Source organism: Buceros rhinoceros, unplaced genomic scaffold (genome assembly GCF_000710305.1).
Source record: "Buceros rhinoceros silvestris isolate BGI_N320 unplaced genomic scaffold, ASM71030v1 scaffold6008, whole genome shotgun sequence".
Classification (NCBI taxonomy): Eukaryota; Metazoa; Chordata; class Aves; order Bucerotiformes; family Bucerotidae; genus Buceros; species Buceros rhinoceros.
Genome location: NW_010428480.1, coordinates 1,532 through 15,177, shown reverse-complemented (window position 1 = coordinate 15,177; position 13,646 = coordinate 1,532). Strand labels below are relative to the sequence as shown.

At 38.0% G+C, this 13,646-nt stretch overlaps 1 protein-coding gene across 2 annotated transcripts in view; it reads right to left on the bottom strand.

Annotated features, from left to right (window-relative positions):
* Window positions 1–13,328, bottom strand: part of ERCC8 (excision repair cross-complementation group 8) — a 28,071-nt gene extending 14,743 nt beyond the window's left edge. Inside the window, exons 1-7 of one of the 2 annotated variants that reach the window (XM_010142278.1) lie at window positions 13,237–13,328; window positions 12,986–13,087; window positions 8,504–8,627; window positions 6,016–6,097; window positions 5,331–5,399; window positions 3,142–3,208; window positions 299–402 (exon numbers count right to left, since the gene is read on the bottom strand). In XM_010142278.1, the coding sequence (XP_010140580.1) occupies window positions 299–402; window positions 3,142–3,208; window positions 5,331–5,399; window positions 6,016–6,097; window positions 8,504–8,627; window positions 12,986–13,086 (547 nt within the window). In that variant the 5' untranslated portion in view covers window position 13,087; window positions 13,237–13,328. Of the gene's footprint in view, window positions 1–298; window positions 403–3,141; window positions 3,209–5,330; window positions 5,400–6,015; window positions 6,098–8,503; window positions 8,628–12,985; window positions 13,088–13,236 lie in introns of those variants that run through there. The other variant, XM_010142279.1, reaches the window with a different exon arrangement.
* Between the last annotated feature and the right edge of the window lie 318 nt (window positions 13,329–13,646).

Genomic DNA, 13,646 nt, shown 5'->3' with positions numbered 1-13,646 from the left:
AGGAATTAATTTTTCCAACCACAAAACGGAGGGCAAATTTTTCCCATTTTAAGGAGAAAAACATGTAGAACAGACACAATACTGTTGCCAAGGAGATCTCTCTAAACAAGATCCTCAATCACAAACACTGTCTCTAACAGAAGTAATTGAATAAAATTCTGTGGACTGTGTTACACAGTAGATAACACCTGGATTATTACTGCTTTCCTTGTTAGTCTTAGCACTCAACAGATTTACGAAATATAAAAGTGCTTCTAGTTACATATGGATTAAACCCACCAGTTATTTGCTGTATTACCTGCCTCAGAAGACGCTTTGGACTTCTCTCCATTGTGCTGATCAAGTGTACTCAGGCATGCAGATGCTCTCCTCACATCCCATAATTTTACTCTACTGTCAGCACTATGAAAAACAGATTTGCATACGTTAGGGAAATTGTGTGCACCACGGTTCAATAACTGTTTTTAGACAACCCACTTGACATTCAGCCTGACCCAGAGACTATTCTGACCTACTCATTATGCACTCACGTTCGAGCCAATAGAATTTCATGAAAAATTTTTAGACAGACTTCAGACATTCATTTACACATATCAGAAAACATGGCTGATGCTCCACAGGCACCTAACTTAAGAATGATTCTTTGTCTACAATACAATACACTTGCCTCTTTTTACAACATAACACTTTTGCGTACATTCACGGACTAGGAATAAACTTGCTAATTCTTTGGTTGATTAAACTGTAGCTACAGGCTCCAACACTGTCCGTAATGCTTTTCTGGGAACCTGGGCTCTTACTATCACAAATCTATAGTACGACTGGTACAGAAGCTGGCTACACACATGTAGGTTGTATAGGTCTATATGCTCCTCTGTCATACAGCACTACAGCAGAAACACACTGAGAGCTTGCTTCTGGAAAAACTCACTGGCTTTGTCTACGAGGGTGGCACAGGGAGGGAAAGACCGAGTTTCAGGCTGCATGATTCATTCTGGTTCCCAGGCTGCCTGCTCACTCTGTCTTTGCAAGCAACAAAAGCAGTGATAACTGTTGGTACTAGCTACATGCTTAAATAGCAACATTGCAGGCAGTGCACTTTATATGGCATCTAGAAGTGCAGCTTCATTTGAGCATTTCAGTAGAGTGCTCATGTGTGCAAGAGTCCTAGGCATGGATAGGAGGCAAATTCACAGAAAAGACCATTTCCCATGCACTAAGTCACCAGTGTAGATGTCTTTACTGTGACTATTTAGACAGTGCCCAGCAACTTAACTATTCTTTCCAGGAAAAAAAAAAAAAAAAAAAAAAAAAAAAAAAAAAACAAACAAAAAAACAAGACAACAAACCATAAATCATTTTTACGCCAGCCAAACTAGAACAACTGTATCTCTTTGATCTGTAGCTGGAAAATCCACCCGGTCAAACTGCTTCTCAGATAAGCAGTCTTCTAACTGAAGTACTACACACTTTTCCCGTGTGTTCTCAAGTTAGATCAGTGCATTAATATTGGGGATATATATTGTATGCATAACCAACCGACCAAAACCAACTGTTACTCGTTATCTGTTCTGAATCTGACAAAGGTAATGACTAATCTGTTCTTTTGTGCTCCCCTCCACTACAGATTGATTCTGTTAACTTCCAAGTGACATTCCAACTGAATACACTGACAACACATGACTTTGCTGCAAACAAATATTCTAAGACGTGAATAGAGAAATTGCTATGGTTTGAGCTGACTAAAAAGTGACCAACAAACTGCAGGCAGCTCTTAACAAAGGCATAGAAAGAACTTCCTTGTTAAAAAAGCCCTACAGTTGTCTGGGTTTGATGGTGCGGTTTCTATGGGTTAATGTTTTCTAGCCAGTTCTAATGAGCAAGGAAGAGCTTATAATCATGTCTAGTGCCTGACACCAAAGTGTGTGAAAAACACCTAGAAAACATGTCTCTTCTCTGACCATTCCAATCTCCTGCCAAAACTACGGAAGAGCTGAGTATCATATAGAGAAATCTGAAATAACATGTTTTACAGGCAAGCCACATACACCCCAAAAATATATTTTCTCTCCCCTGAAGCAATCACATGCAAATATTCAATTGTCTTGGAAAGCAGTCGCCTGATATGCAAGATTACTCCAGATTCTCTTTTCAGCAGCACGAGACAGTTTCTCCTCACTACCTCTTCATTATCTCAGTGTTGCCAGTTCTTGCCCATATTTGTCTTAGCAGATGGCAAAACTGCATTATGTTTTTAGGAACTAGTAGTACAATCATAGTACAGGATTAAGTAATGGTGCCATTAAGAAAGATGTTTAACACGCAATTATCATAAGGCAACATGACAACACAGGTAGGTGCAGTTTATAGTTATATGACTTTGAAGCAAGAAGTTTTGGGACATGTCAATAAGTTCGTATCTAATAAACAAAATTTGCTACTATTTCTGTGTTACGGGTCGATGGAAAAACATGGAAAATTTTTCATTTGCTAAAACCAACAAACGAATCATGCTGTTAGAAAAATTCCCAACTATGTCAAGCCTTTCAGAAGCCAAAAGTATTCAATTCTGACATTAACTTATTCAAATTTCATTCTTGACTTAGAAAACGGCCATTCCTCTCTGCAATTCAAAAGAAAAAACAAAGCCAACCATTAAAAATAAAAAAGGCTCGGGAATATCAACACACAATCCACACTCGCTGAATCACTGCAGTTTGGAAATTTACTATCTCCCAGCTGCACTACCCGAGTTATAATATATGATAAAATTGAGCATGATTACCTAGGATGATACTTGGGGCTAAACATGTTTTACTTTGTTATAAAACAGATTAGTAATGTGCCCCCTAATAAACAGTAAGAAGTATCTCTATAATGCTTTATCAATTTCCTGTACCTTGAAACGCAGTTACTGTTTCACAATCTGTACAATCTTCCTATAAAGTAAGGGTCACTTGGATAGCTCTTCAGACTTAGGAGGTTTCTAGGCAAGATCTACAAAACTATGAATCGGTTTAAGTAAATGATGAAGACTAACTTTAAAAGTACACTTGAATTGTAAAAAACATGTGCAATGAATATATGAAATTTTACCATCAGACATTTTCAGTGCATATAACTATCTGCCAACATCCCTACCTTGCTGTTGCCAAAACATATTCATGACGTGGGGACCAAGACACTGCCAGTACTTCTTGCCTGTGACCTAAAAATTATATGAAAAAGCTTATACCCACCATTTTATGTAAATAGCTAAAAGTAAAAGCAAATACTTAGGTTCTCTAGGATGCAGCAATCCAGAACAATAATCTAATTTGTAATATGAATTTGAATTTTGTAAAAATATATTATTTTGGGCTAGAAGTTATTTCTCTTCCTTTTGCTCTAGTGGGATTGCAGGGAGCTGAAAGTCATACATGGAGCAGTACATGGGTATAACTTTTGATAACAAAAATATTCTTACCTACACAAAACACATTATTCCACAGTCACAGCTACTGATGTTACTCTAAATACTGTTTATTAAGTTACGTGCTAGCACTGGTGATCTCACGCACAGAAGGAACTTTTCATTTGTTTTTCTTCAAATTGTTTCAAAACGTTTAATAAAAAGTATATTAGCTTTATGTACTTAAGATTAAAACTTTATTCAGCTTATCCTCAGATACTCTTGTCCTGAATTTGGAATAGTCTCTCCCCTAATTAGGGCAATCAGGTCTGAAATATTAAGATATTAAGAAAAAACTGTCACCTTAGCAATGACATACCCAGTGCAGCTTAGTGGCAAGTAATAGGTGTGTGTGTATAGATATGCACACATATCTATACACACGCAAACACTTTAAAACTTGGAAAGTTTTGAAAATGTTGAAGAAATGCAGACAACAGGAAGTGTAAGGTGTCCTAAATGGAAAAGCTGCAATCACACTTCCTGTGATAGTTCACTTGGCAGCTATGCGTTTCTACTAAGTTATAAAAATGCATTTTATTAATGTAGTTTAGAGCTATGTGAACCACCGTGCTTCTGTTACATCTTCCAGTAGCTGGTTTTCTATTACTTGAAGTAATCAAAGGGCTTTAATGCCCAGGGTAATGGAAAAAAAAAAAAACAAACCTCCATGATACAAGAACAACAGGATATACTTGGAACACTCAAGGCAGACACATCTATTTGGATCCATTAAGTAAACTACAGCCAAACATTTCACCCCCTTTCAATGGCTAGAGTTAGCCTATGTGAAAAATATTCATTCCTATTTTCAAGATGCTATTGAGCGTTTCAAATTCCATAAAGAATGATTAGATTATGTTTAGTGGAGAATATAATCTGCTTCCGCTCGTTCCTCTGATATTGTACTTGAGCTGACTGTACCAGGCTGTGTACAAAGACACAAGCAGCTTTTGCGTGAAAACCACTAACTCCCATGTCAAAATTAACAAGCCCTGCTGAAACCAAGGTGATTCTCTAGAGAACTACTTTTATGCTTGCACTCTGGTGCTCTCAGTTCTAGAAACACAAGATCAAGATGCCTGTTGTGGCCAATTCTGTTCAGGAGGACTTAAAGGATTAAGCTCTGCACCACATGAAAGCACCTCAGCTGCTTTTAGACTTGAGATGGCCAGTGAAGAAATAAAGCTCCATTTGCACATTGCTGGTCTGAACTAACACTTCTCTGCAAAATCTGGCTCTTGCCTGGCTGGCTTGAAGCACGAAGATTTACCTTGTGAGTACCTTCACTTGGGCATGTGTATATATATACTCATACTCCAAAAAGTAAACATTAGAGCAATTACCAAAAGTAATGGATTACAGATGTCTACTGAATTAGGTAAATGCAAAGATCAGATGTTACCTTTCTGTAGCAAGTAGCATCTCACCTGTTAAACAGAAACTTCTGAACAAATCCATGCAAGAACCTTCACAGGGTATTTTGTTAAAAATACTGAAGTGTTGTTTGGTTTGTGGAGATTTTTTCTTGTTTATTGTTTTGTTTAAAAAAAAAACCCACACCCCATATTGAATTTCCACGAATACAAACCGAATGCCTACACTTGTAATACATAATCATGTAAATCAATAGTAATGACTATTAATTAAACCATGCAAGTGCCCAAAACATCTGTAATAACTGCTCATTAATTAGTGATTGTATTCTCTAATTCTAACACCAAGAAGAACCTTTTGCTACTGTGGAACTTTCACAACTGGCAATAAATAAATTAGTCATGTTACTACAAAGAATACATTGTATACAATGTTTCTTTACAGGACTTGTTTTACTCAAAGTAGTTATTGTTTAACATTTATGTTTCAGACTAAAAAGTACCCTGTAGAATGTGAGAGGAGGATCCAGACTTCAAGTCACAGAGCTGTACTTTGGGGCTTTTGGTACCAACTGTAACAAAAGAAACAAAAGACAGCTAAAAAAACCGCCCCAGCATTTGAGAGAACAACAACAGAAAATCTCAGCAATGACAAAAAAATAGAAGAAGAATGTTAGCTGAGTAACAGTTCATTTAGTCAGAGCAATGCATTCAATTAATGGATTCACATTTTTAGTTAAACTTACCACACGATAAAAAAAATCTAGAAACTGGGGGTAGTATACGGACAGTACTTAAGAAACTTAAAAATATATCCACTTTAAATATTTTTTTTTGCTAATCATGGTTGAATTGTGTACATGTAAGCAATAAACACACCCCCCTATTAACACGATTTAGCACGTTTGAATGTAATAACTTATGTAATGAAAGGTGATCTAATTATAGCTAGGAATTTTTATTTAGAGGGAGAATTGATTAGATGCATTATTTCAGAAGAATGAACGGGATATTCTTATCAACATCATCTAACTGATAATATTTCATTTTACCAATGACCTTATGCCTTACAAAGACTCCAATTACGTGAAAATAAGACAGGGGACAGAAAAAACCCTACTGAATATTACTTGCTTGTTCCTGTAAACCAAATATACACAGGGCACTTCGTAAAAAACACATACTTACCTGCTATTAAACAATGCTTTGTAGCAACTGGAGACATGTGATGGCTATAGACTGTTCCCTCAAAGTGAAATACTTCTGCAGGCTATTAATAAAAGATTAAATTAATCACAGCACAAGTATTTAATCAAAATGTATTGCTATATTGTACAAATACTACTAATACAAATATTACTATTTCTATACTAACAGCAAATCTACTGGTTAGAAACCAGATCACACAGATATCACAAAGTCTGTTTCCAATATTAGAACAAATATGCCAGAGCTCAGAGTAGACCCAAACCAAAGACCAAGAAAACTGTCTCATCAGAAATACAAATGGAAATTATTAAAAAGTTATCAAAAATCTAAAAAGTTATAAAGAAAACACAGGAAACAAGAAGGCTATAGTATGGAGATAGAAGTCAACAGGAAAGAGGCACTTAGACTAAATTTAGAAACCCCTCATCCCTCACAAACATCACATGCTATCTTCCAATTCCTCAATAAAACACAAACCAAAACAAAACCATACAAAATTATTAGCTCTTTTGTGTTAAAAATTAATGAAAGATAATATTTGCTTTAGTAATCAGTTAAATCACTTTCAGGCACTATTACTTTTGTCCTCTCATTCTAAAATACTGTATATTAAAAAACTCCTTAAAATTCAGTTGTCTGTTTTTTTCAGATAGACAATTTGGTGGCAGAACAGGTCAATCAATCACCTTCACATGCGTACTATGTCTTTTAAGTGACACTCACAGAACTACCAGAAAAGTGAATTCAACTTTGCATTTACAAGAAAATTTAACTGCAAACAGAACTTCACATCCCACGAGAAGTCAAAATTTATTCTCTACTGGGTCCCTATGATGACACATACAGAATCCTACAGAATCTGTTTACTCTAATAAAGCCAGTTAGATTGGCGATCATTTTCCTAACAGTTTCTCTCATTCTCCACCAATTTTTAGAAATGGTGTCTATAGTACTCACAACAGCAGAAATTTGGACCTAACGACTCTGAATGCCAAGACCACCAGTCCTTCAAAAGCAGTATTTAGGCCTTGGTTACTAAAAATAATCAGAATCACGGAATGGTAGGGGTTGGAAGGAACCTCTGGGGATCATTTAGTCCAACCCTCCCTGATAAAGCAGCTTCACCTAGAGCAGGTTGCACAGGATCGCATCCAGACTTCTGAAGTCCTCCAGAGCAGAAGACTCCACAACCTGTTCCAGTGCTCTGTCACTCTCAAGGTAAAGAAGTTTTTCCTCAGGTTTAGGTAGAACTTCCTGTGTTCTAGTTTGCCTGTTGCCCTTATCCTATCACTGGGCACCACTGAAAAGAGGCTGACCCCATCCTCCTGATGCCCACCCTTTAGATATTGGTAAGATCCCCTCTCAGTCTTCTCTTCTGCAGGCTAAAACACCAGGTCTCTCAGCCTTTCCTCCTAAGAGAAATGGTCCAGTCCTCTCATCATCTTTGAGAGGGTACATCCACCATACCCTCTCCAATAGTTCCTTGCCTCTCTTGAACTGGGGAGCCCAGAACTGGACACAGTATTCCCAATGTGGCCTCACTAGGAAACACCAGGTCTCTCAGCCTTTCCTCCTAAGAGAAATGGTCCAGTCCTCTCATCATCTTTGAGAGGGTACATCCACCATACCCTCTCCAATAGTTCCTTGCCTCTCTTGAACTGGGGAGCCCAGAACTGGACACAGTACTCCCAATGTGGCCTCACTAGGGCAGAGTAGAGGGGGAGGTGAACCTCCCTCAATCTGCTGGCCACACTCTTCTTAATGCAGCCCAGGATATCACTGGCCCTTCTTGGCCATGAGGGCAGTTTGCTGGCTCATGGTTAACTTGTCCATCAGGACTCCCAGATCCTTCTCCGCAGAGCTGCTTTGCAGCAGGTCAGTCTCTGATCTGTACTGATGCATTGGGTTATTCCTTCCTAGGTGCAGGACCCTACACTTGCCCTTGTTGAATTTCATCAGGTTCCTCTCTGCTCAACTCTCCAGTCTGTCCAAGTCTTGCTGAATGGCAGCACACAGTGTGTGCCATTCTCGTGTGTTAGCCACTCCTTTCAGTTTTGTATCACCAACAAATCTGCTGAGGGCACACTCCATCCCTTCATTCATATCATTTTCCTGCTGTACGCTACTATTACACTCAACAATCTCCCAAAAATGAACTTGAGATCAGTCCTTGGCTGACAAGTTTACACAGCATAATTCAGCTAGCTGTATTCCTGTTCACAGCAAAGGCAGAAAGGAGGTTGCAAGCCTTCATAGAGTCTAGACATCCAGGTCTTCAGAAATAGACAGGTACACAGCAAGGTATGCACAAACGCCATAACCACTCAACCCTGCTGCTGCACCCACAGTTCTAACAAACGGCGGGTTTCCATCCTTCTGCATGCTTGGTCCTGTTGAGCTCTGGGACAACTGCAGATGCGGAATGAATAATGTAAGATGCCTCCAAGCTGTAGAAATTCTCTCTTACTTGTAAAGTATTTGTATCCCATATTTTCAAGGTTTTATCAAATGAGCTGGATGTAAACATGCCAGTGTCATGAGGATACCATTGGACTGTCTCCACACTGTATCTATGTACAGCAGGATGGCTCCTAAAATCAAGGAAAAGATTCCAAATGGTTAGTGTCTTGATAATCACCTCATAATTGTCTTGATATTTGATGTCAAGGTAAAAACATCATTTAGACTTTTTGTTTTTAATTTGTACTGAAGTTTTTAAGAAGAACTGATTGTTTCAGTGCCTCAATTTTCAATTACCCAATGTTAATTACTTCAAAGAGCTCTCATTTCAAGTAACTACAGAACATTTACCTTCTAAACCTATGGTATCTGTAGCATATCTCAAGGTAAAACACCCAGTCTGAGGCAGAAGAAGCACTAATGTCTTCTGAAATATTTAAATTCTAATGTTTAAAGATTCAACATATAAAGTGAGGGCCTACCACTACAAAATATTTATGCCTGTGGAAACCCACTGTCTTAAATGAATCTGCTGAAAAATACAAGTATGTATACAGTTTAAAAAATTAATGATTATTAGCTAATAACTAGAGCTACACAGTTATTGGAAACTCATGTATACTGAAGTCACCAGATAGCAGTGGACTGAGAGTTAATCTTTTCTGCATTCACAAATGAAAGAGAAAGAACAATATGAAACACTGAACTCAACAGTGCATAATAAACAGAATGCAATATAACTAATAACATATTAGTAGTGATTGGAAGAAGTGACAGCAGAGTCAATCTTCACAGCTTTGACATATGATTCAACCTACCAGGCTCTGAACAATACAGGTCATTTCACACACCTGCTAGGCCACTCATATCTGAGCTGGATCCACATGGATCCAGCTTCAAGGCCTGAAACCATGCTCTCAGACTGAGAGCTAACATGCTATTGTGGGTTAATCCTAGGCAGCTAAGCACCACCACAGCTGCTCACTCACTCCCTGCCCCTGCAGTGGGATGAGCTGAGAAAACTTGTGGATTGAGATAAAGACATTTTAGTAAGTAAAAGGAAACAAAACAATCCATAAACAAACAAATAAATAAAAAAACCCAAACCAGTGACACAAAAGCAATCCCTCATCACAGGCTGACTGATACCTATCCAGAGCCTAAGCAATGGCAACCCCTGGAAAACTCCTCCCCAGTTTTATTGCTGTACGTGAAGTTGTACAGTATGGACTATCAATATCGCTTTGCTAGTTAGGGTCAAGTGTCCCTGCTGTGTTTTCTGTAAGACTCTTGTCCACCCCCAGTCTATTTGTTGAGGGGGCAGAGTGAAGACTGGAGAATACCTCAACACCACGCAAGCACTGTGCAGCAAAGCTAGAACATTAGTGTATTATACCACACACGCTATTGTGAAGAAAACTAATCCCATCCCAGCCAGACGCAGTACAAATGAAAACATAGACCAGGTGGCTCTATCTGCAGCTAGTGAAGGGCTCACAAGATTTCTTCACTGCAGCTCTGATCTTTGCATTGTTCGTTCAAGTGTCCTGGCCTCCAAAGTGATAACTATTGCAGTGGTGTCATTGTGTAAATGCAGATGTAGATCTGCATAGATCTGGCACTACACCTAAGCTAATAAACCTTCCTGCTGTCTTGGGCTGCTAGAAAACACAGAAGACGTTTTTAAATACAGTTAGCCTGAAGCCAGCACTGACAATACTGAACAACAGCTACTGACCAACTGTTGAGCTTGGTTTATTAACTTCTGCATTGCTCATCTCTTAGGCATACCCTAGAAGAGCCTGTTACTTTGTCATGGTGCTAAAAATCAACAGATGAACAGATTTTGTGCACTTATTCTATGGGGCAGGTAAGCTAAAAATCTTCAGTACCTGTAGTGCCAGGAAATCAAGCCTCAGTCAGTATAAACATACTGCTGCAGAGGCATTTGTATGCACTGTGGAGAACAATCTAAACTCGTGGAACTAATTATCCTGGTACAATAAATATAACTGCAGAACACTGAGCTGTGTTCAGCACTGCACGAGCGCAATCAATTCTGCCATAACCCGGGGCTGAGGAATGAATTAAAAAACTCTTCCGGAATCACCTGTGATCTAGCTAGGCTTAGTAGGAGCTGCACGCCATTCAGCCCGGCTTCATGTCTAAGGGCTGCATGTTTTTCCCAGTTCGTTACATGTGCACCATTTCCTGCCACTACTCAGAATATCCCAACCCTCTTCACCAAAGAAAAGCACAGAATTCATTCTATGGATAGACAGGTCACTGCCATCCATTCCTCCTAGACAGGTTTTGAGTAAAGGAGACTATTTTACACACTACATCAGCTATAATATTATTGAGGAGCTGGTACTGTTCAGTTACTCTCAAATGGCAGTTTTTGTCACAGGTCAGTGTGAATCTCATGAAACCACGTAAAGCTGTGTGCTGACTCCCAGTGGAACATGGAATGTTCCTGGGTTTTGCAATAGCGGTCCTACACTCTGGATGAGAGACGGTGGGGGAATCACATTCTACCATCAGGAGTTATCTCCTCTGATGTTCTAAACTAGTGGTCCCTCAGCAAGTCCAGTTCAGAGTCTATTCAGAAACAACTTCAAAGGGCCTCTACCAAGAGCTTATTCTTTCAGCAACTTCGAGACCCGAGTTGCATTGTGCCCTGCAAACACGGGCAAATTTTTGCAACACATCATTATCATATGCTTCAAAGTTAGGAACCAGACAGTCAGATCAGAATTATTTCTTACTGGTAATTATAAATTAATTTCTGATATCAGGAACTCTGCATCAATAATATTCCAATATCGGCCACTGTACTTGTAGCTAATTAGCTAGAATAAGTATGTAAAACATACTAAAACACTATATGGTTACTTTAAGCAATAATAATAATTTTATCATTTAGAACATGGTGTTGCACAAAATCAGATTCTATTAGTAACATTTATGGCTCTACTTAACTGATAAGAAACAAAAGATGCCCCTACGCAAACTGACACCTACTCAAGAAACTGACTACCAAATAACTATGCTGATAAACAGAGGTTTAGCACAGAATTGCCAGTTTTTATGCTGTGTCTTCTCAGTGTGTATTTCTTCAGTTTGCTATATCTGTTTCAGAATTCATTTCAGTTTTGAGATTTGGGGAGCTATAGTCATTACTTTTTCTGCACTAAAATTTTAATTAATTTTGTTCAAAAATTCCCCAGCCATCAACATTTTCTAAAGGCAGCTTACTTGCAGTAAATTCTGTTCCTAGCCATTTGTTTTGAAGCATGTTTTACCACCCTTTTTCGTTCTCATGGTACGAGACACCACTTAGGCCTTTTACTGTTACAAATCTGTTCTGTTCTTGTTAATTTTTTCTCAGGAAGCTCTTAGATCTGGAATAATTTGAACACTGCAAAAAAATAAGCGCAAAATCTTTTACACAGTGGGATATATCTTACTATGAGTTACAGCTAACCTACTAGATAAGCTTACCATCTAAATACAAGGGAAAAACAGCTTTTGCTAGAAGACTTAATGCTCATAATTAACAAATTTTTACTACCTGACAAGTTTTAAAGCCTGACAAATCAATAAAGGCTTTCAGTCTTTACACAGATTTCACATACTATGGTAGGACCCTGTTCTTCAAGAAAGTATGTCCCATTTTTATCAGTAACACCCCTGCCTTGATCCAAACATGTTCTTAAGTTCTGCATTAATTACTTCTGTACCTGGTGAACACCTGGAGAACTTAAAACAGCTATTAGTAAAGCTGGGAGCAGGGCACGGGGAAATAAAAACAACTGCAAATCTGTAATTCAACCAGACGAACAGGGTTATGTAAAGATAATTTCCCTTTTGCTTAAACACACATTTATTCGAACATATATATATATTAGGGGGATGCAAGGAATATTTCTACAACAGTCGCACAGTTACTTTCTCATAGTAACTGGCATAGAGTAATCAAATTTCAACATGAAACAATAAGAAAACTCACAGGTGAGGAACTGTGATCTGGAAGAAGGCTGGGAGTTTTCTGTCTCTTTTCTAGTGTTAGAACACAAGATTGGAGTATTAACTCTGACTTTTTTGTGGGGTCCACAGCAACACAGGCCTTTCTACTTAAGTTTTTATATGAGTACAATTAATATCCTCAATTCTAACTTTCAAAGTGACAAGGATCTGCTCAAACAGTATCAGACAGTCATGGCACATATATTGTAAATGTTAGATAAACCAAGAAAAAACAATTAGGTCCTGCTACTTCGTAAATCACATAAATCATCACAACAGTTTCTTGCTTTTCCTGCTGCATGCCAAAAAAACCACATCTTGCTAGCCTTCAAAGACTTCTGGCACTATTTTCTACAGTAGTTTCATCCTAGAAATAGTAACGCATACTAATTTGTGACTTCAGTGCTAGTCACACAAGAAATATCACTACGAACTTTTAACAGAATTTTTGAATACTTACCTTCCCACAGAATAAAGTGCTTTGCAAGTGTAACTTGGTTTTCTGCTCCAGTTTTCCAGGTCATAAAGTACAATAACACCATCTGATCCACCAGATAACATGCTGAAAGTGTTAATAAAACACACAAGTTACAATATACATGGTCTCACTATGCTCAGTATAACCGACCGTTCAGCAAAAAAATAAATCCATAGTACCAAAACACAGTGAAGTACTCATATACATTTTTATCAACTAAAGTATATACTTACTATCTTCCCTCAACCGGCTCAATATCAAGGGTGTTGATACCACTCCCATGTATTCTTTCCACATCTCTATCTTTATTTAATTCCAAACTTAGAACCCTTAAAACAATAACAAAAAACAGAGAAATGAATGAGAACCACAGAACTACACAATAGTACTGTGTTGCTCCAAACAGCTCAAACCATAGTTCTATGCTTCCTCAATGCATTTAATCCATCTTTTATTTTTTTTCAAAACTAGACTGGAAGTCACAATACAGGCCTAGAAATAAGTCCTGTGAAGTTGGTAGAAAAAATATTTTATTCTTTATGTTGTTTAGAAGGTAAGGGAGAAATAAATAAATAAAGTAGTCTCAAAGAAACAGAAAAACTGCATTTGGGGTCAACCTATGAGACAAAAAATGGAATGTAAT